The sequence below is a fragment of the Sarcophilus harrisii genome, chromosome 6, assembly GCF_902635505.1.
Source record: "Sarcophilus harrisii chromosome 6, mSarHar1.11, whole genome shotgun sequence".
Lineage (NCBI taxonomy): Eukaryota > Metazoa > Chordata > Mammalia > Dasyuromorphia > Dasyuridae > Sarcophilus > Sarcophilus harrisii.
In genome coordinates, this window is record NC_045431.1 from 164,530,978 (window position 1) to 164,555,575 (window position 24,598).

At 36.0% G+C, this 24,598-nt stretch overlaps 1 protein-coding gene across 1 annotated transcript in view; it reads right to left on the reverse strand.

Annotated features, from left to right (window-relative positions):
- The window catches only part of SLC25A31 (solute carrier family 25 member 31), a 36,974-nt gene extending 12,608 nt beyond the window's left edge, over positions 1-24,366 (reverse strand). The window contains exons 1-2 of the mRNA XM_031941819.1: positions 24,040-24,366; positions 1,699-1,826 (exon numbers count right to left, since the gene is read on the reverse strand). Coding sequence (XP_031797679.1) covers positions 1,699-1,826; positions 24,040-24,271 — 360 coding nt within the window. The 5' untranslated portion in view covers positions 24,272-24,366. The remainder of the gene's footprint in view (positions 1-1,698; positions 1,827-24,039) is intronic.
- Positions 24,367-24,598: the final 232 nt, after the last annotated feature.

The following is a 24,598-nucleotide window of genomic DNA, read 5'->3' on the forward strand; positions in this document are numbered from 1 at the left end:
ATCATAGTGCTTTTACCAGTTTGCAAAGCCTTTTTCATATATTAATTTAAATTTTACAAAGGTAATATATTTGAAGCAGGATTTGAACTCAGTTGCTTCTGACTTCAAGGCCCTATGCTCATTCTACTACCCTACCTAAATACTGTTGTGTATCTTTGTGTGTGTCAAAACCAAGTTCTGTCTCTTACAGGCTTATTACTTTAAGACTCCCAAATCCGAACACTAGCAGATTTTTAATTAAAGGTGGTTATCTGGACAGAGAGATGGATATGTGCTAGAAGTGGAGTTAGAAAAAGGTCTCAGCTCACAGGCTAGCTCTACCACTTACCTCCACCATGTGGCCTTGGACAAATGACCTGCCTAGGTAATCAATCTCACACTAGGCTTTGGTTCCTTCTGCAAAATTGCAGGTTGGACGGACTAGAGAAGACCTTAAAGGTTCCTCCTCTTCTGGATCTAAAGCTATGAAATCAATGTTTCAAACCATCTTTCACCCTCACTGCACCAACTTCCTATTACTACTTATAATCCTACTTTTTAACTAGGTAAGTCTGAAAGAAGTTAATAATATTTTTCATTATAGTAATTCTCATTAGCTTTAATATTCTGATGGATAATTATGTATAATATATTTAAGTCTAGAAAGAGCAATAGAGTAATCTATAATATGAAAATTTATAAAATATATGTTACATATAAAACGAAATATGCCTACTTGGTTCTAACAATTTTTCTTTGAAAATTTAAAAATCCAAAGCCAGGATGGCTTTATACATCAAATTACAGTAATTTTAACTCAATCAAAGAGGTGTTCCTACATGAAAGGAGTGCTATTTTGTTAGTTACAATAATTGGTAAATCTCTATTCCTCATGAAAAGAGGTTTTAAAAAAATATTTTCACAATATAAAAAACTCTTAATTTTTATTTAAACATTTTAACTATAAAAGCATTGTATTCAGGCTTTAAAAATCCATGAAGTTATGCTGAGACTGAAGACTTTAAATATTGAATATATAAATACTGGCATAACATTAAGATATAATAATGCTAACTATTATATATAACAGAGATAAGGACAAGAGACTGGACCTGTGATTTCTTGATCTAGAACATATTCAGAGGAGGCAATTCTCTCTGCCAACATGGACTACTACCTTCTTTTTACCATACAGTGGGGAGCAGTGTTTGGACCATTATGAAAGAGCTGAGTGCAAATCTTGCCTCAGACACTTAATCTCTCTTGGCCAGTTTCCTCATTTGCATATAGGGATATAGTCCTACTTCATAGATTTGCGGTGAAGATCAAATGAGATAATATATGGAAATTGCTTTGAAAACCATTAAGTGCTCTATAAAGCTAGTGATTATTCTTATTAGAAAGGATTCAGAGGTTAAGTGACTTGTCCAGGGTCACACACAGCTAGAAGAAAGATATCAGAGACTAGACTTGAACCCAGGTCTTTCTGGCTCCAATGCAGGCTATTCCCTATATTACTCCCTATAATATTCACATATATCATGTGAATAGAACATAAAAACAAAATATAGTTATATTTTGAGGTTTAAGCATTGTCTCTTAAGCTTCAAATATATGTTCTTTTGCAAAGCTAGCTAAAAAGGTCCTGAATGAAATCTCAACATCTACCAAACACACGAAGTATTTTAAAGAATATTAGGGATAATAAAGTGGAATTACCTGTTTATCTTTGTTAACTCCTGACATGAATATCTGTTTGTATTTGTCCTTAAAAGCAAAGTTTAGAGCTTGTGTTGGAAAATATCGAATAACATTTGCCAAATTGCCACGCCAATAACTGAAAAAACCTATGAAGAAAATTAATTCTAATTATAAATTTATATTATTAATCTCAAAACCTTGAAAGTATTCTATATGGAGTAGCTTAAATGTAACTGAGCAACTCTCAAACAAAAAAGAAAAAATATATTATTAAATTATACTGAGGAATACAGAACATCTATACATATTTGTGAACAGTTTAGTCATTTTTGAACCAAGGTTTTTTCCATACTCAATCCAAAAACATCATTTGCAATTCCAAAATAAGTTAAACTTCTGGAACAACTGAATCCCAGAAGTAATTTACAGACCCAATATTTCATAGAAGGGGGATATGGCATAAAAGTATGGCCTTACATCAGTTATCAGATGTACATGATGAAAGGAACTGAACTTTTTTTTTTCTTTCTTTTTTTAAAGCTTTTTATTTACAAAACATATGCATGGGTAATTTTTTAGCACTGACCCTTGCAAAACTTTCTGTTCCAATTTTTCCTTCCTTCTCCCCACCCCTCTCCCCTAGATGGCAGATAATCTAATACATGTTAAATATGTTAAAATGTTAAATCCAATATCTATATATACATATTTATAGTTATCTTGCTGCACAAGAAAAAACGGGTAAAGAAGGAAAAAACCTGAAAAAAAAAACCCAAAATACAAGCAAACAACAACAGTAAGACTGAAAATGCTATGTTGTGAACCACATTCACATTCAGTTCCCACGGTTCTCTCTCTGGGTGTAGATGGCTCTCTTCATCACTGAACAACTGGAACAGGTTTGAATCATCTCAATGTTGAAGAGAGCCAAGTCCATCACAACTGATCATCATATAATCTTGTTGTTGCCGTGTATAATGATCTCCTGGTTCTGCTCATTTCACTTAGCATCAGTTCATGTAAGTCTCTCCAGGCCTTTCTGAAATCATCCTGCTGATCATTTCTTACAGAACAATAACATTCCATAATATTCATATACCATAATCTATTCAGCCATTCTCCAATTGATGGGCATCCACTCAGTTTCCAGTTCCTTGCCACTACAAAAAGGGCCACCACAAACATTTTTCCACGTGTGGATCTCTTTCCCGCTTTAAGATCTCTTTGGGATATAAGCCCAGTAGAAACATTGCTGGATCAAAGGATATGCACAGTTTGATAACTTTTTGAGCATAGTTCCAAATTGCTCTCCAGAATGGTTGGGTCTGAAGAACTGAATTTTCAAAGAGAGAGAACACTAAGGTAAATTTTATGTGTTGAGAATCACTTTGATCATGGATTATAGTTTTTATCCTATTCCTCTCTTGGGGGGAGAAGGAAGTGAGAAAGGAAAAAATTAAAGACTTTTTAAAAAAAAATTTAATAGCCTTTTATTTACAGGATATATACATGGGTAACTTTACAGCATTAACAATTGCCAAACCTCTTGTTCCAATTTTTCACCTCTTACCCCCCCCCCCCCCCCTAGATGGCAGGATGACCAGTAGATGTTAAATATATTAAAATATAAATTAGATACACAATAAGTATACATGACCAAAACGTTATTTTGCTGTACAAAAAGAATCAGACTCTGAAATATTGTACAATTAGCTTGTGAAGGAAATCAAAAATGCAGGTGTGCATAAATATAGGGATTGGGAATTCAATGTAATGGTTTTTAGTCATCTCCCAGAGTTCTTTTTCTGGGCATAGCTAGTTCAGTTCATTACTGCTCCATTAGAAATGATTTGGTTGATCTCGTTGCTGAGGATGGCCTGGTCCATCAGAACTGGTCATCATATAGTATTGTTGTTGAAGTATATAATGATCTCCTGGTCCTGCTCATTTCACTCAGCATCAGTTCATGTAAGTCTCTCAAGGCCTTTCTGAAATCATCCTGTTGGTCATTTCTTACAGAACAGTAATATTCCATAATTTTCATATACCACAATTTATTCAGCCATTCTCCAACTGATGGACATCCATTCAGTTTCCAGTTTCTAGCCACTACAAAAAGGGCTGCCACAAACATTCGTGCACCTACAGGTCCCTTTCCCTTCTTTATAATCTCTTTGGGATATAATCCCAGTAGTAACACTGCTGGATCAAAGGGTATGCACAGTTTGATAACTTTTTGAGCATAGTTCCAAACTACTCTCCAAAATGGTTGGATTCGTTTACAACTCCACCAACAATGCATCAATGTCCCAGTTTTCCCGCATCCCCTCCAACAATCATCATTATTTTTTCCTGTCATCTTAGCCAATCTGACAGGTGTGTAGTGGTATCTTAGAGTTGTCTTAATTTGCATTTCTCTGATTAATAATGACTTGGAGAAAAAATTAAAGACTTTAAAAATAGTTATTGTATTTTTTGATTTTATATCACCTTCATATTCCAATAAATGCCTTTCCTCTGATCCTCCTCCAAGAGGATGTCATCCCTTATGCCAAGAAAAAAGAAAGTTCAGTAAAATTAATCAGGGAGTGTGCAACACCTGGAATCTCTTTGCCCCTCTGAAAAAGCAAGGTCTGTTTTTCCTCAACTCTTTGGTTTGGACCAAACTTAGGCATTATTATTTCATAGCATTCAGTTTGGGCTTTTCTTTTTATTGTTTTCTTTTCCTTCTGTTTTCATGAATATAGTCACTGTGCAATGTTGTGTTCTTGGTTCTGCTTACTTTATAGTATATTAGTACATATATATGTCTCCCCAGCTTCTTAGTATTCTTTGTATTTCATGTATCATAATTTATTTAACCATTCTCTAATCAAGGGGCATTTAATTTGTTCTCAGTTCTTTGCAACCACAAAAAGTGCTTGAAAGCTATTTTTATGTATGCAGGATCTTTTGATAATGGGATTATCAGATGAATACTGTCTGCTGGACTCCCTTGGAATTAACCATGTGTTTCAACCCCATCAAAAAAAATTCCCCCTGTTTTTGAAATTCTGAATTTAAATACCAAATAAAGTGAGCTTTCCCATGTATAAAGTATAACAGAAAAATAGACATAAAATTGTGAATCTTCATTCAGCTTGCTTTTCTTTTTTGATAACCTTATTGCTATATTTTCTCTCCCTCCATCCAATAAAAAAAGAAAAGAAAAATAAAATCCCTCTAAGAAATATTCTTTCCCTTGCTGAGATGCTAACAGCAACTTCTGATTAGACCTTGTGAATCAGCCAACAGATGAAAGCACTTAATAAGAACTTTGTCTATGTACGCTGGCATACAGGCTATGAAGACAAACATTCTGCAGTACTGTTCTTGGGGGGGGGGGGAGATGCCACCTGAAGAATGCTGCCCAGAAGCCATTCTTTGGCTTGGGAAGGTCCTAGGAGAGCAGATCAACAGGACATTATTAGGAGGCCCTTTGCAGAGTTAGGTAATCAACAAGGTTTATTAAGCCTTCTAGGTCCCAGGCAGTGCATTAGACGCTAAGGACCCATTTTTTTTTTCTGGGAAGGCAGCCAAGAGGCAGAGCAGAGGGCATTCAACTGCCAGTGGGAAGGGCCAGCTTCCTGATGTCCCATATATTTTACATGTTTGCTTTTTCCAAAATTATTATTTAGAGGAATATAAATATAACATAATTCTTATTAATAGAAAAACTATCTTTCTATATAGTTTACATAGAATGTGTAAATGACGCATGTGCATATGCATGCATGTGTACATGTATGTACATGCGTGCATATACATACAGACACAAACATACATTATACATATATTTTTACATATCTATATCTTTAGCTAGGAAGCCTTCCTCACTAGTGGGAAACCCCCTACTGATCACCTCATACTTGTGATCCTAGAATTCACAAGAATATGTATTCTTCTACAGATATCCATGGCCCTATGGAAGAGTCAATTTCCTGTGGAAGAGTGAGGAATATAGGGAAGATTTGAAGGTGGCAGTAGGCCATATTTCTCTAATTCTTCATCATTAGAAGTTCTAAATATTCACATATGTATTTTCTTACCCTTGACACTGCAGGGGACCAAGAAAGCAAGGTGGTTACCCTAAAAGGACATAGTCTAAGATAAATAATATTGAAGGGCAGTAATGTATTCAACTGCCAGTGGGAAGGGCCAGCTTCCTGATGTCCTAGACATGTATGAAAGGAGTCCAGATCATAGACCATGCTTTTCTTCTTGGTGCATCCTTCCAGGAAGAGCACTCTAAGCACACAGTAGCAGAAACAGGATTCTATCTGGGCCAAGTCTGAGCCACTTCCTTCAGCCTTTTGGTTTCTTTTCCTGACCAAAGAGAAACCCAAGAGGGAAACGGAGAATAACAATAACTATAAGCCAAGTCTCACAGGAGAAAAAAAGGCTTTGTTCCACTTGGAAAAAACAAGTGAAATTAAATTTAAGAGTTCAAGAAGAAAAATGGAAAGAACAACAAATAAATTACTTAGGAAAGAAGGTGGGACAACTTATAATGTACAGACACCTTGAAAAAGAGAAAGGATCAAAAAGAACTTGATGACTCCATCAGATAAGAAATATTTGCACAAAATCCAAAAATTGAAGGAACCTCCATCCCCATCTCCCAAACAATAAACTCTAAGGTTCACTAACAAAAAAAAGTGAACGATCTTAAAAAACATGTTGAGAAAAGAAAATTTAAGAATCCATCAGACTCCCTGAATGCATGACCAAACAAAATTTTGGGACACTATAGTTTAAAAAAAAAAACACTAAAGAAGACATCTGGATTGATTAGAGAATCAGAGGACTGTGAAGAGAAAGACACACCAGCTGAAAAGAATCTCAAATTGAAAATACCCAGGATATCACAGTTAATATCCAGAATTTTAAAGTCAAATTAAAAATACTTAAAGAGCATCTTACCGGTATCCACTAACACCTGAACACTAACCACCCTGAAAAAATCAATATAATCCCACAGAGGAAAAGAAACAAATTATAAGAAGCAGAAATTATTTCTCATGTATTCCTAAGGAACAGGAGATAGAAATTCTGAAATGCAAACACAAAGATCAAGAAAAACACAAATAATTTAATCTGCTATTAGGTCTATTTATAGAGATGATTAGAGAAAGAGGAAAAGAGCCTATGTAAAATTTACAACAGTTCTCTTTGTGGTGGCAAAGAACTGGAAATTGTGGGATACCTGTCAAGTGGGGAATAGCTGAACAAGTTATGGTATATGATTATGATGGAATACTACTGTGCTGTTAAGAAATGAGGAGTTTCACAATAAATTGGGAAAACATTTTTACATTCAAAGGTTCTGATAAAGGCCTCATTTATAAATATATAGAATGAACTGACTCAAATTTACAAGAATTCAAGGCATTCGCCAATTGATAAATGGTCAAAGGATATGGAACAGATAATTTTCAGATTTTTCAGATGAAGAAATTTAAACTATTTCTAGTCATATGAAAAGATGCTCCAAATCACTATTGATCATGACATGAAGATAAAAACAATGAACATAGATAGATAAAAACAATAAAGACAACTCTGAAATACCACTACACACCTCTCAGATTGGCTAAGGTGATAGGAAAAGATAATGACAAATGTTGGAGGGGATGTAAGGAAACTGGAACATTGATACATTGTTGGTGGAACTGTGAATGGATCCAGCCATTCTGGAGAGCCATTTGGAACTGTGCTCAAAAAGCTATCAAACTGTATACCTTTTGACCCAGCAGTGTTTCTACTGGGCTTATATCCCAAAGAGATCTTAAAGGAGGGAAAGGGACCCACAAGTGCAAAAATGTTTGGGGCAGCCCTTTTTATAGTGATAAGAAACTGGAAACTAAATGGATGCTCATCAATTGGAGAATGGTTGAATAAATTGTGGTAAATGAATGTTATTGTTCTGTAATAAACAACCAGCAGGATGATTTCAGAAAGGCCTGGAGAGACTTATATGAACTGATACTGAGAAAATGAGCAGAACCAAGAGATGACTATACACAGCAACAAGATTATATGATGATCAATTCTGATGGACGTGGACTCTTCAACAATGAGATGATTCAGGCTAGTCTAATGATCTTGTGATGAAGAGAGCCATCTACACTCAGAGAGAGAACCAGGGGAACAGAATGTGGAACACAACATTCTCTTTTTTTCTTGTGCGGCACAGTAACTGTATAAATATGTATGCATATATTGGATTTAACCTATTTCTACCATGTTTAACATATATTGGACTACTTGCCATCTAGAGGAGGGCGTGGGGAAAGGGGGGGGAATTGGAATGCAGGGTTTTGCAAAGGTCAGTGCTGAAAAATTACCCATGCATATTTTTTTTAATAGCCTTTTATTTACAGGATATATGCATGGGTAACTTTACAGCATTAACAACTGCCAAACCACTTGTTCCAATTTTTCACCTCTTACCCCCCCCCACACCCCCTCCCCTAGATGGCAGGATGACCAGTAGATGTTAAATATATTAAAATATAAATTAGATACACAATAAGTATACATGACCAAACCGTTATTTTGCTGTACAAAAAGAATCAGACTCTGAAATATTGTACAATTAGCTTGTGAAGGAAATCAAAGATGCAGGTGTGCATAAATATAGGGATTGGGAATTCAATGTAATGTTTTTTAGTCATCTCCCAGAATTCTTTTTCTGGGCATAGCTGGTTAGTTCATTACTGCTCCTTTGGAAATGATTTGGTTGATCTCGTTGCTGAGGATGGCCTGATCCATCAGAACTGGTCATCATATATATAGTATTGTTGTTGAAGTATATAATGATCTCCTGGTCCTGCTCATTTCACTCAGCATCAGTTCATGTAAGTCTCTCCAGGCCTTTCTGAAATCATCCTGTTGGTCATTTCTTACAGAACAGTAATATTCCATAATATTCATATACCACAATTTATTCAGCCATTCTCCAACTGATGGACATCCATTCAGTTTCCAGTTTTTAGCCACTACAAAAAGGGCTGCCACAAACATTCATGCACATACAGGTCCCTTTCCCTTCTTTGTAATCTCTTTGGGATATAATCCCAGTAGTAACACTGCTGGATCAAAGGGTATGCACAGTTTGATAACTTTTTGAGCATAGTTCCAAACTACTCTCCAAAATGGTTGGATTCGTTCACAACTCCACCAACAATACCATGCATATGTTTTAATTAAAAAAAAAAGAAATGAGGAGCTTTAGAAAAATATGGAGAGACTTTCATGAAATAATGAAGAGTGAAATGAACAGAATCACAAGAAAGCTATACACAGTATCAGCAATATTATTTTAGGAACATACCTGAATAAGTAATTTTGGCTATTATAAATACCTAAATTAACTACAAAGTCCAGATATCCAGAGAAAAAACTGATAAAGATAAGTACATACCTAATGATTTCACACATATACACATATTTATGTTAATGGTAACCATTGGGCGTGAAAGGAGGAGGGAAGAAAAAAGGAAAAAAAAAGCCATTTACATGATGACTTTATTATATATTTAAAAGAAATACCAAGTTCTACATAATAGATTTGCATTTTCAGTTGCAATCATCTATCATGTTATGGGAATGCTTGTTTTATTCCATAAATTAAAAAATAAACACAAAATTTCAAAATTTATGGATCAAAGAACAACAACAACAACAAAAAAACAGATTAGAGAAAATGACAACAATGAGACAACAAATATATCAAAACTTTTGGGAGGAAGTCAGCAGCCTTTAGGGGAAAATTTATATCTTTAAATAATTTCATCATCAAAGCAGAGAAAGAACAAATCTATGAATAATGGAATTTAAAAAACTTAAAAGCAAAAGTATTTTTTAACATCTCCAACAGAAATTTTAACATTCCAAAACAGAAATTTTTAAAAATCAGTGATAAAACTATGAGCTATTTCTTTTAATAACAGCTAAAATTTGATTTTAAAAGAGGAAAAAATGCTAACGTAAAAAGGAATCACAACAAAATAAGATAAAATAAGGAGAACTGTTAGAAACAATGTTGCCCAGTTATATGATACTAAAACTTAACTTTAATGAAATGAATATTTATAAAATACCCACACTACAGAACAAAATGACAAATTTATATAACTCAAATGACAATCAAAATTGAGTCAGCAAGGATCTTTCCCCCCAAATTGCCAGGACCACAATGAACTGACAAATCATATTAATAATAGATTATTAAAAGAAAAATAATAGAATAATAAATAATTAATTCCACTATTATATAAATTGTTTGCACACCTAAGAAGAGATCCTACCAAATTCTTTCTAGGACACAGATTGGATTAATAATTCCTAAACTGGAAAGACATGAAAAAAAAATCTGATGTGGTATAGCCCTTGGGAATGATGTAGTAGAAACCCCAATAGCAATAGTGAACCTAATACTTTTCAAGAAACCCCAGGCCATCAGGTCTTGTTAATATTAGTCACCTTAGGAATGTAGCTATGGAGAGTGAGTGGTATAACCTTGAAGAATGGGTGTGAAACAAAGGGAGTTAAGCCTGACATCTTTATTCCATGCAGCTATCCTTCCATTAAGGATGTCTGTGCTGCCATTGAAAACTCTGGGTTTTTTCTTGCACCTGGACCCAAACAATTAAAACTTTTTAGGTCAAGAAAGGGGGTCCGGGTTAGCCCCCATCACCAAACTTCCCACTCATTGGCAAGGCCCCTGTGGCGGAGGGGCTCGTTCTGAGCCTTGGTCTGCTGGCACCCTTCGTGCAGTTCCCTTGTGTTAGCATGCCCTTGTTCCGGGGCTCCCATCATGCACTTGCTGACAGACACAATGCCCATACAACTTCACTTGTGACTGGGATCCCCCCGGACAATCTAAACCCTGCCTGTATTGCCCTTTTCCCTCCCAGTTTCCAAGTCATAAAGGGTGCTCCCTCACTCACATATCAGGTGCCTGTCAGGAAATGAGGCGTTTTTCTCAGCTAGGAGACGACCGCCGTAGGGAGGTTTTCACACTCCAAACTGCTCTCCCAACTTACAGACTAATATCTCTAATGAGTTATCAATACAGAATTAATCAAATATTCATAAAGAGATCACAATAACATTAAGGATCACACCTTGTGACCAGGACTGGTTGATAACTGTGATGTGTTGGGGATACCAGAGTTGACTGGTTACTGGGAAAACTATAAACTAAGAGGACAGCTAGGTGGAAGCAGGGGCCTCGAGTCTGGAAGACTCTTCCTGAGTTCCATTACTTTTAAGAAGACTAGCTGAGAGTGTCTCTTCTCATTTAGAAAAATTTCAGTCTTGGCCATTACCTCAAAAAATTCTAATAGAACCCCCCCGCCCTTTCTTTCTTGTTGCGATATGACAGGCATGCACAGTAATTAAAAATTTTGTTGTTGTACATCTACATGCATGGCACTGTGGAGTTTCAAAACTGTGTCATTGTGATTTTAAAGTGTTGAATCCAAATACATGACCTGCTGTACCTTGAGAACAGCCACAGACAATAATATGTAAATGAATGGGTTTAGCTATCTTCCAGTAAAACTTGCAGACCACTGAAATTTAAATTTACATAATTTACATCTCATGAAATAATGTTTTTAATTTTCAAATCTTTTTTTAAAAACTATTTTATTCTAAACTTAAGAAATAAAACAAGAATTTCTATAACAAAATGGAAAATAAAAGGACTGCACCTGAAACTGTAAATTCATTACATACAACTAACCACTCCTTTTGCCTAACTACAAAATGGAAATAAATAATACCACCTATGTTTCAGGGTTGTTGTTAGTATCAAATGACATATTTGTAAGAAGTTCTTTATACAAAGCCTGAAACACAGTAGATGCTTAATAACTGCATATTCCATTCTCCTGATATAATCAAATGATTTTGCCAAAGCTGCAGAAAAAACATCTGACAAAATATAAGCATTTGTTATTATTGTTTTTTTAAGTGGGAAAAATAGAACAAAAGGACTTCCTTAATCTTTCTAAAACTAAGTACCAGCACACCAATCAAATTACTAAGGGGATATTTTACAGAACTTAATTAAATGATAATGAAATTCATTTTTTGGGAGGGGGAGGATTCTGGGAAGATGATGGAATAGGTTGGGGAATTTCAAGCTCTCCAGATTTCCCCTACAAATAGAACTAATTTGCACCTCAGAGCAAACCTAGATTGCTGAAAAATCTAGAAGACTTGGGGCAGAAAATGTGGTCCTCCAAGTACAACGCAGAAAATCCAAAGAAAGACACTGGGCTGGGGATTAATTGCGGCCCAGCTCATAGGGCCACCGCTAGGATAAGCTAGGTGTGTCTGGAGCTTCTGCAGGAACCCTAGAAAGCAGATAGCCTGTGGAGTTGGGGGTCTGAGTCTGGGAAGACTGAGTGAATCCTGGCCCAGCTGTGCTGCTGAGACACAACCCTGGGTGAGAAGGAACCAGTGCTTGTGAGTGTAGGCCCAGCACAGCTGGAGAGTGGGGCTCTTGGTTTGGGGCTCCAAGAAAGAGAGGAAGAGTTGAAGGGAAGCCAGAAGCACCATCCTCCCCAACCCAGGATTACAGGTGCCTACACTGATATCTCTCTCCTTTTTGAAAGAGCCCACAAATAAAGAACCCCCATCACAGAAACTTACTATGGGAACAATTAGACCAGGGTTCATCTTCAGAGGACATGGAAGTGAAAAAAGGTTCTCTGCCAAAGAATAACATTAAAGGACTCCCCACCCAGGGGGAATTTATGGAACTCAAAAATGAATTTAAAAATCAAATGAGAAACATTGAGGAAAAACTAAAACAAACAAACAAAGAAAAAAAAACCCCAACATCCAGAAAAACAAGATTATGAAAAAAAAGCTAACCAACTAGAAAAGGAGATAAGAGTCTTAAAGATGAAAATAACTTTTTGAAAATTAGAATTGGGTAAGGGGAAGCCAGTGAAGCTATAAGAGACCAAGAAATAACAAAACAGGTTCTAAAGAATGAAAAAATAGAACAGTGTGAAATATCTGAAAAAATGACAGATCTGGAGAACAGATCAAGAGAAAATATAAATTAAGACTGTGACCAAAAAAAGAACCTTTACACAATAATGCAAGAAATAATCCAAGAAAATTGTCCTGGAGTGACAGGAGGGGAAAGTAGAAATAGACAAAAATCACTTATTACCACCTCAAGAAGATCTGTTATGGAAGACACAAAGAAATATTATTGCCAAATTTTGAAACCCCCAGATCAAAGAGGAAATTTTGCAAGAAACAAACAAACAAAAAAACCCAAATTAAATAAGATGGAGTTACAATTAGAATTGTACAGGACTTATCAGTTGCCACAATAAAAGACTGCAGATCCTGGAATCATATATACTGGCAATCAAAAGAAGGCCTGTGGCTAAAAATATCATATCCAGCAAAATTATAATACTGAATGGGAAAAAATGGACATTCAATGAGCTTGCAGATTTTCAGAACTTTAGCTCAATCAAACCCAAACTTAATAGAAAATTTAATATGAATCAGTATCAAAGACCAATTTAAAGGAATTCAACATGGACAGTTTTTTTACATAAGAAATGCATACTATATGTTTAAGATTGACATTAACAATAGGGTAGCTAAAAAAAAAAAGAATGGTGCAGAGTTAAGGTAAAAATAGTAATCATATTATACAGATGAGTTGCAGAGAAAGAATACATATGGCATTAGAAGGGGGAAAAGAGCTTGTAGTTCTGAAAACTTATTCATATCACAAATGGATTAAATAGGCAACACTACAAGGTATAACACTCTTCAAAATCTATAAAGAAATTGGGGAAGATGGGCGGTTGGGGAAACAGGATGAGGGAAGACAACGGAGAGATTCATTGGTGGAGGGATGTTAAAAATTGCAAGGCAAGTTGAGTAACAAAATTAAGAGTCAAAAGGATTAAGAAAAATATGTCTATGTGTATGGACAGGTGGTGCATGTGTGCATGTATGTGTATGTATATATTTACATATGTAGACATAAATAAATTCTTTCTTAACTGTAGCCTGCTTGGGGTTGAGGGGGGATGAAAAGGAGAAAAAAGAATAAAGTAAAAAAGGTGTGCAGCAGAGAACAAAAGAGCAATTTACTTTTTTTTTTAAAATTAAAAATGTAATTTTTAAAATTAAAGCTTTTTATTTACAAAATATATGCAAGGGTAATTTTTCAACAGTGACCCTTGCAAAACTTTCAGTTTTAATTTTTTCCCTTCTTCCCCCCACCTCGTCCCCTAGATGGCAGGTAGTCCAATACATGTTAAATATGTTTTGTATAAATATGTTAAACATATTTATACAGTTATCTTCCTGCACAAAAAAGATTGAATCTAGAGGAAAAAAAAACCTGAGAAAGAAAACAAAATGCAAGCAAACATCAACAAAAAGGGTGATAATGCTATGTTGTGGTCCATACTCAGCTACCACAGTCCTCTCTCTGGGTGTAGATGACTCTCTTCATCATTGAACAATTGGAACTTGTCTAAATCGATTTATTATTGAAGAGATTCACGTCTGTCAGAATTGATCATCATATAGTCTTGTTATTGCCGTGTATAATGATCTCCTGGTCCTGCTCACTTCACTCAGCATCAGTTCATGTAAGTCTCTCCAGACCTCTCTGAAATCTTCCTGCTGGTCATTTCTTACAGAACAATAATATTCCATAACATTCATATACCATAACTTATTCAGCAAAAGAACAATTTACAAGTAAAGATAGATACTCATGAATATAATTTCTTCTATTAATAAACACACACACACACACACACACACACACACACACACTTTCTTGAACTGGTAATTTGTTATATATTTTGAATTCTCCCTAATGCTCTGCTGGGCACGCAACAGTGTTCTCTTTTGTTTCATTTTATTCTATTTTTCTTATTCTGTTTTTTAAAATAAAATACATTTAAAAAACCCAACAAAACTCATATGGGAAAACAAAAGAGCTAGAATGTTAGGGGTGAAAAGAAGTGAGGACAAAGGGGTATCAATAGCACTTGTAGAACTCAAAGTATTTTACAAAATAAAAGTCATCAAAACCCATCTGGTATTAGTTAAATAGAAAGATCAATGGAATAGACTAGACAAGTAGTACTGAATAACAATAGAATTCAATAAATCAGTGTTTGGTAAAATGAAAAACACAAACTATATAAGAAAAAATCTTCAAGAAAAACTTCTAGAAAGACTGGAAAGCAGTGTGGCAGAAATCAGGCTCAGATTAGTATCTCATACCACATCCTACAACCCATTCTAAATGAATATATGACCTTAACATTATAGATTATATAAAAAATAAGAAGAGAAGCAGATGATACACTTATCACTATTATGGATAGGAGATTTTTTATTTTATTTTTTTTCCCTGAGGCTGGGAAGTGACTTGCTCAGGGTCACACAGCTAGGACGTGTTAAGTATCTGAGATGGGATTTGAACTCAGGTCCTCCTGACTTCAGGACTGGTGCTTTATTTACTGAGCCACCTAGCTATCCCTAAAGCCTTTTATTTTCAAAACATAGGCATAATTTCCAACATTCACCTTGAGAAAACCTTGTGTTCTATACTTCTCCCCCCCTCCCCTCTTCCCTAGAGGGCAAGTATTCCAACATATGTTAAACATGTATAATTCTTCTATACATATTTCCACTAATCTTATACTACACAAGAAAAAATCCAGATTTAAAAAAAAATGCAAGCAAACAACAAAATAGTGAAAATACTATGTTGTGATCCACATTCAATTCCCACAGTCTCTCTCTGGGTGCAGATGGCTCTCTCTATCACAAGTCCATTAGAATTGGCTCGAATTACCTCACTGTTAAAAAGAGCAATGTCCATCAGAGCTGATCATCATATATAATCTTGTTATTGCTGTGTACAAAGATCTCCTGATTCTACTCACTTCACTCACAGCACCAGTTCATGTAAGTTTCTCCAGGCCTCTCTGAAATCATCCTGCTGATCATTTCTTACAGAACATTAATATTCCATAACATTCATATACCATAACTTATTTAGCCATTCTCCAACTGATGGGCATCCACTCAAGCTTCCAGTTAGGAGATGTATTCTTAACCAAACATGAGATAGAGACAATTACAATAAAGAAAAAAATTAATGTAGACTGGATAAAAAGGGAAAAAAATTTTGAATCGAATTTCTCTGATAAAGGCTAGATATTTAAGACACACAATTTCTGTACATACATACACGCATGTACATATGTGTGGATACATACACATATGACTAATAGTTATTTCCCAATAGAAAAGTGGTCAAAGGATATTAATAAATAGTCCCCAAAAGGATTGAACAGTATTCATAAACACATGAAAGAATGCTCCAAATAACTAATATGAAAAATGCAAAATGACTCTGAAATTTTCTTCATAGTCCAAACTAGAGAAAATAACTTTAAAAAATGGCAGTAGTCAATATTAGAAGGGTTATGGAATGTCAAGTGCCCAAATATACTGTTTGTGGAACTGAGAAATATCAGTAAAATTCTTGTGGAAAACAAATTGGAATTAAGCAAAGTGACGAAAATGGTCATACCCTTTGAACCAGGAACTATTACTGGGCTTATACCCTAAGGAATTTTTGAAAGTCCCCATATACTACAAAATAGCTAATACTTTACTGGAGTAAAGTACATACCTATCAATTAGAGAATAGTTAAACTTTGGTAAAATGTTATGGAATATTATTGTGTTATAAGAATGATATGTGTATGATAAACACAAAGAAGCATGGAGAGAACTATATAAATTTATGCAGAGAAAACAGAGCTAAGAAAATATTATATACAGTAGCCAAAACAATATAAATGGAAAGAACTATACACAAAAAATTAATATAACAAAATTATAAAGATCCATCAGGATTTGAATGAAGAGGTATGAGAGGATATACTCACCCCACCCTTTATTCTTAATGAAAATTGTTGATTTTACAGGTGTTTAAAATCTACATGTTTTCATACTTTCACAATGTTATTGATTAGTTGTACTGATTTATTTTTCTGTCTAGAAATACTATTTGTTATATGAGATGGCTTTCTTGGAAGGATTGGAAAAAGGATAATAGGGATTATGATGATGATGTAAGAAACAGAAAACATAATAAAAATTTATCCTTACTCCCAAATCTAAGTACTAATGTTATGTATAAAGGGGATAAATTAGAGATCTTTCCAGTAATATCAGAGTTATACAAAGATGTTCATTTTTATCACTATTGTAAATAATCAACTTTTTGGTATAATATCAACAAAATTCAGCAAGAAGTGATAGAAAAAGAAATTCCATTTACAATAACTATCAAATATATGCAATATTTGAGAATTTATATCATAGGCTCTTTATGTAGCAGTTTTAATTATCCATTCTAGAACAGTGTCTATTTACAATGCAGAAAGAAAATGTGTTGTGAACAGCTAACACAGATGACAGAAAATGCATAGGTCATGCCTTTTGCTCAAAGCAATCACTCAGGTTCTCCATCTCAGAGCCATTTATTTTTGTTTTACACAAAGTACAAACTTGTGCAGTTACTTAAAAGCAAATGCAGCATCAAATCAGTACATGAGGAGAGGCTACTAGAAAAGCACATTTATAGTAACAAGGGAAAGCAGAGATATGAGTAAGCATGGGATATAATATTCATAAGAATGGCTCTTAATCACCCAGAAAAGGTTAACAAGTTCCACAAACTGATTAAAGAAGCATATCACATTTTAGTAAATTTTCACTGAAAATAATAATAATAAGGTATAAGACAATTTTTTCAAACATTAAGAAAATTCACCCAGCTACTTGTCAAATGAATGCACAATCTCTAACTTAACTGGGAGGGAAAAGCACCTAAGTAACAAGGGTGCAGGCCATTAATTGTCTCAATGAGCATTCAACTAGCTCCCCACCAACCTGTGACTGGCCCTGGACTGCTTCTTGGGTCTTTCACTTTAGACCTCAGGGACCTGGCAAATCATGCCCAAGGCAACTTTTTCCTGGTTGGAGGCTAGAACAAAGGCTTGGCCCTGCTGGGGACCAGCAATAGTAATACTGTGATTGGAGTACTGTGGTACAACCAACAGCAGTGGAGAGATGCTGTTCTTTCCTCTTCAAAGGGGAGCTGAGTAACATGCACATAGCCTGGTGAAAAGAGGGATGAGTGCAGTTTTACCCTTTTTAGATTTAGACTAATCTAACTAAAAGAGAAACAGGAAAGGTATTAAGGACTTCAAAGAACTTTGTTTTTTTTTTTTCCCAAAGGAGAACACAGATTGATAGTAATTACTGAATGTAAATAAAAAGAATACCTATTCCTTAACTGTTACCAAATCTTTCCATGTGAGGGCATAAAAATCTCATAAACAAACACAGAAAACCAGAACTATTAAATGCATCTTCTAACCATGATGTAATAAAATTACATTCAACAAAAGGCCTTTGAAGCACAGATGAAAAACTAATTAGAAACTAAACAACCTTAAATAATGGATCAGTCAGAAAATAAATCATAAAAATAATCAATAATTTCATTAAAGATAATGACAACAATGAGACAACCTATCAGAATTTGTGGAATACAAGCAAAGCATACTTCATATGAGGATATTTTATTTCTCTAAATGCTTATATCAGACAGAAGAGGCAAAGAGAAGATCAATGAATTGGATAAGCAACTTAGGGATTAGCTTTTTTAGCTAACTTTCCAGCCCAACAAATCAAATACTACTAATTAAACATTAAAATAGAAATACTGAAAAATTACAGATCAATAACATTCAAAGTTAAAAAGCAAGCAAACAAATCACTGAACTAAAAAATAAAACTAGGAGCTGTTTGAAAATAAACAAACCATTGGCTATTTCACTCTAAAAAAAGAAAATCAAGTTATCAGTATCAAAAATGAAAAAAGGGTGAATTCACAACGGATGAAAATAAAACAAAAGAAACTATTAAGAACCATTTTGCACAACTATGCAAACATTTCAGATTCAATATTATCAAGTAGACATATAACATAACATATAAGAAAAATTATATACTATGACTAGGATTGAGGTATACCAGGAATATAGAATAAGTCAAACATGATGATTACAAATACATAAACCATGTTAAGATAAGTAATAAAAACCATATGATATGAATAGATGCTGAAAAGTATCCTGATGAAATACTCATTTTTATTAAAAATTCTAGAAATTACAGGAATGGATCTTTCCTTTATATAGTAAAAAGTATTTATTTGAATCTGATCACAAACATTCTACGTAATTGACAACAAAAAGGAGGTCCTCTTATTAAGATTGGGGAAAGCAAGTGCGCTCATTACAGCAAAAAGACAACAAAAAGAAATGTAGTAAATAAACATAGGTAAGGATGAAATAGAATGATCACTTTTTACAGATGATATATATGATAATATGTTTAAGAGAACTCTAGAGTCAATTAAAATTAGTTGAAATAATTAACAACTTGAGCAAAGTTGCAGAGTGAATCCATACAAATTATCAGCAGCAAAAAAATCAACAAAACTATTGAAGCTGTAAAATACTTGGGAGTGTATATACCAAGATTACCCAGAAACTATATGAATCTAACTACAAAATTTTCTTTGCAGAAATGAAAATGGAATTAAATAGAGAAACATTAATTTCCCATGAGTAGCTGTTATAATAAAAATACAAAAAAAAAACAATACAAAAATGAATTTACTCAGTGGTGTGCCAAATCAAACTCTCAGATTAGTATTTTATAGATGTAAAAAACACAATTATCAAATTTATATGAAGGAGCAAAATCTCAAAGAAAAAATTTTTTTAATGGGGAGGAAGCAGGTCTCTGACAGTACCAAACCTCAAATTACATTAAAAAGCAGTTTTCATTAAAATAATTTGGTGCTAATAAAGCAAGCAAACAATATGCCAGGTCAATCATTCTAACAGTTTGAGTACACAACCTTAATAGGCACACAAAACACAGTAGCATGATGTTAATAAATTCAAAGATCCCAATCAAAGAAGGATAGAACTTAATCTTTGACCAAAACTGCTGGAAAAACTGGAGAAACACCTCTCATCTCAAAAAGTTACCAGATCTTGTGATCAAGCTGTACCACTATTAGGCCCATACTCTAAAGCTATCAGAGAAAGGAAAATGATGCGTGCGTGCATGCGTGCGTGTAAAAGTAAAGCAGCTCTTTTTGTAGCAACCCGAAATGGGAACTAAGAGATGTTCTTCTGTTGGGGAAGAGCTAACCTAACTGGTATGTGAACATAATGAAATGTTATGTCCTGAGAAATAAATGAAATGGGCAAATCATAGGAAACTGAGGAAACCTTTATAAACTGATTAAGAGCAAAGTGAGCACAAGTAAGAGAAATATTTGGGTAAGAACATTAGAAAAAAATAACTGACTTTATAACTAATCAGTAAAATGATAAAATAAAAGTCAAAAAGAACAAAAATGAAACATCACTTCCTGACAGATGAGTTTTAAAACATAATAAATCATACATTTTTGGACACGGCAAGAGAATGTTTTGCCAGGTTATGCTGATAAGTATAGAGGGTTTTATTTTTTTATTTACTAAATAGTGGCTGAGGAAAACAAAAATAATCAACAGAAAAAAAAAACTTTTAACGAATTAAATGCGTATAGTACAAAGGAGAGAAAATATACTGAAATATTAATACAATATCTTAATGTTTATATCAATAAAAAACAGAAAGCAGAGCAATTAACTGGGTATGCAATAAAAGAACAAAATAAATAAATCCCCAATTAAGCACTAAATTGGATACTCTAAAAAAATCAAAGGTGAAATTAATAAAATTGAAGGTAAGAAAATCATTGAAATAAAACTATTATGAAAAGTCAATAAAATATCTCAATCATTGGTTAATATGATTTATTATGAAAAAGTCAATAAAATTGCTCAACCATTGGTTAATGATTAAAAAAAAAGTGAAGAAAACCAAATTACTAGTATCAAAAATGAAAAGAGTGAATATATCACTAAAGAAAATGAAACAACAATTATAAGGAATTATTTTGCCCAATTATATGCCAATAAATTTAACAACTTAAGTGAAATAGAAGAATATTTATAAAAACATAAACTGTCAGTTTAGTAGAAGAAATAGAATATCTAAACAGATCCATTTTAGAAAAAGAAATTGAGCAGATCATAAATGAATTTCCTAAGAAAAAAGCACCAGGACCAAATGGATTTACAAGTGAATTTTATCAAACATTTAAAGACCGATTAATAGGCAACATAAGGGTCCTATCAAACTCCTTTTATGAAATATATGTGATACTGAATACCTAACAAGGAAAAGAAGACAAAGAAAATATAGATGCAAAAATCCTAAATAAAATATTAGCTAAAAGATTACATCAACATATTACAAAGATCATACATTATAAACAAGTGGGTTCATTTATACCAGGAATTCAAGGATGGTTTAATATAAGGAAAACTATTAAAATAATTGATTACATCAATCATAAAAATAACAAAAGGTGTATTATATAGGTTTTTTTGAAATATAAATTTATTGTTTTAAATTGAATCATCTTAGGGTCTGTTGTGTATATGCTATTTTTCCCTTTTCTCATTCTGTATTTAAGTGTAAAATTTAAAAAAAAAACTTACAAAAATAAATTATGTCAAAAATCCTATGAATAAAAAAGAAATGTTAATACAATTTAAAAGAACAAGTTTACTGATTCCAGAATAAGAACCATGGCCTTACACACTATTTAACTTAACCCAATAAAATTAACTCTCTCTAGACTACACAAATGAATAAGCAGTGTAAGTCAGATCTTCTAATACCAAATCAGGTTGTTTTTTCAATACACCATGCTACTTATTTTTTTGTCTTTATCTCTGTAAAAATAAAGGATTTTATTTTTAAGGGGCAGCTAGTTGGTATAGTGGATAGAGAAGAGGAGGAGATTGGTCTAGATGGCCTTGAAGGCTCCTTTAAGGACAAAAGAGTGCTTAGTTTGGAATCTGAGGATCTGAGTTTGAATCCTAGCTTTGTCACAGTGAGATCCTGGCCAAGTCACCATTTCACCTGCTCCCTCTAGTTCTGGGCCATTATCTACAAAAGAAGGGAGATGGACGAGATGATGTGAAAGGTTGAGCTTCCTCTTTGGAAGATCTGTGTTGGAAAACAGTACCTACTACTTAGCACAAACCTCTTTTCCCCTCAAACTTCCTATGCAACAGCCTTGCATCCACCTTCTTAGCTGAGAACTTTAATTTCGTACTTTACTGAGAAAATTAAGGCCATTCCCCAAGAACTTTTCTCCCCCTTTTCTTAAAAAAAAAAAAGCACTCCTCCTGCACCCCCTCTCCATTACTCCCTCCTTCATTCCAGTGTGATGATGAGGTAGTCCTTCTGATTGACAAACCCCACCCTCAAACACCTCAAACATGTATTATTGATCCCAGCCCCTCCAGCAGACTGCTCCATCATCCCCTCTTATCTCTGCAATTTTCATTCTCTCCCTATCTATCTGCTGGTTCCTTCCCTGCTGCCTACAAACACACCACTCAAAAAACCTGCTAGGATTCCATCAAACCCAAGAGCTATTTTTCTCTATCTTCCTCTTCTCAGGTAAACTCTTTGCTAGTCATCCACGATCAATCTTTCACACAGTGAAGCCTTCCAACCTCCTCATTTGACTGAAACGGCTCTCCTTGAAAGTTACCAGTCAGCCCTCAACGGACAAGGGGAAGGCGGCTTCTCCCTCCTGGTCTTTCGCACCCTTCACACCCTTTCCGGGACAAAGGCTGCTCTTAGTTCCTTCTGAGCACTTCTCCTCCCTCTTCCTTCATGTCATGCCCAGTGACCTGGCCTCTGGGCCCTCCTTACATTCATGGGAGCTTCTGTAGAGTCAATTACTCTTTCTAATCACATGAGTTTTGATCCCGATTCTGAGCTCCCATCCCATACTCTCAAACACTTAGGACAATGGACATCGTACTGTCCTGGAGTCATCTGAAATTCAGTATGTCCAAAGCAGAACCCATCTGCCCTCCAAGCACCTCTCTTCCAAACACTGTCCAGAGCCACATCTCGCTCCTGGTCACTGCCTCTACCAGGCAGTTAGGTAGCAAAGTAAACAGTGCAGAACTTTCAGTCCTTTTAGGGCCTTCTCTTCAGAGTTGAGCTAGTTAACCTTGAAGGTCCATTACTGTTCTAAAAGTAATTGTGGTCGTTCTTTCCAATCATGTAGGACCCGATGATACTATTTCAGGGTTTTCTTGGCAATACTTGGAATGGTCTGCCATTTCCTTACCTGGGTCACAGGACAGATGAAGGAACTGCGTTAAAGAGTTGTGACTTGTTGCTATGGCACCACCGAGTGCCCTCTTAAAGACTGACCTGAGGATCCCAATTTGCTCCTCCCTTGCCCCACCTTGGTGAAGGGCTTAGGCTAGAGGTTCAGTTGTAACTGTCTATGATCTGCTACTGTTCCTTCTCCCAAATTGCCTTGTATTTAACTACTTTGCGCCTATTTCCCTTACTTTTGTGGTTGACTTCATACCCTTTGCCTAAAGGATCACACAACTGGGTCCCTGTATCCCATAAAGGCCAGAGACAGAACAAAAAAGACTCGCAGTGACAAGTGCACACATACATGCATATGGATTTAGGCCTGGGGGCAAAAACGGAGACAAGCCAAAGTTGGAGTAGTATTGCAATACAAGAAAGGACAAATATGAGAGACTTGGAGAAGCATGAAAACACTCGAATGAGCCAAGGCCGTGATATCAGCAGAACCAACGGAAAAAACACAGGCACACCGCTCCACGCCATAAGCAGAAACAACAATACGGTGTTAACAATAATAATACCGTGTGAGCTGCACTCCCCTCAGTAATTGTGCAGTGACTTCCCACTCCAAATCTAGAACCCTAAGGGCACGCTGGCTCTGTGACCCTTTCCGCATTAAAGCACGAGGCAAGAAGCTCTCTCCTGGGGTCTGCAACTGCCCCCAAACCCCAAGGTCCGGCTCTACGCCTGGAGGACTTCTAGGAGGCTTTGCGCCTCGTTACTACAAGCGATCAAGGCCCGGCCCTGCTTCCTCCTCTATGAGAAGGCTGTAGGCCGCCGGCGTTGCCCGAGGCCGCCGGCGTTGCCCGAGGCCGCCGGCGTTGCCCGAGGCCGCCGGCGTTGCCCGAGGCCGCCCTTCCCCCGCCCTCCCTCCCCGTGCGCCCGTACCCTGCTCGCGTGGGATGCGCAAGAAGCAGTCCACGATGCCCTTGTACTGCGCCTCGGGGCTGATCTGCTTGGACGACGCCTGCACCTGCAGCAACAGCTTCACGCGCTCGATGGGCGCCACCGCTGTCTTGGACACGGCGGCCGCGATGCCGCCCGCCAGGAGGTCCTTGCCGAAGGATGCTAAGTCCAGCAGCTGGTGCTTCTCGGGATTGTTCTTGCTCTTGGTCACCATGGCTCGAAGGGGCGACGGGGTTCTGCGGACCGGACGGCTGGCGGAGGGCCGGCGGAGTGGGCCGGAAGGCGGAGTCGCGGAGGAAAACGGCCTCTACTCTCGCTTCGCACTGGCGGGAAGGAGGGGCGCGCTGCGGCGGGAGAGAGCCGCGCAGGCGCCGAGGAGGGCTTGGCGGCAACGCGCAGGCGCCGAGGAGGGCTTGGCGGCAACGCGCAGGCGCAGAGGAGGGCTTGGCGGCAACGCGCAGGCGCAGAGGAGGGCTTGGCGGCAACGCGCAGGCGCAGAGGAGGGCTTGGCGGCGCCGCGCAAGCGCTTCCAACCGCCGGC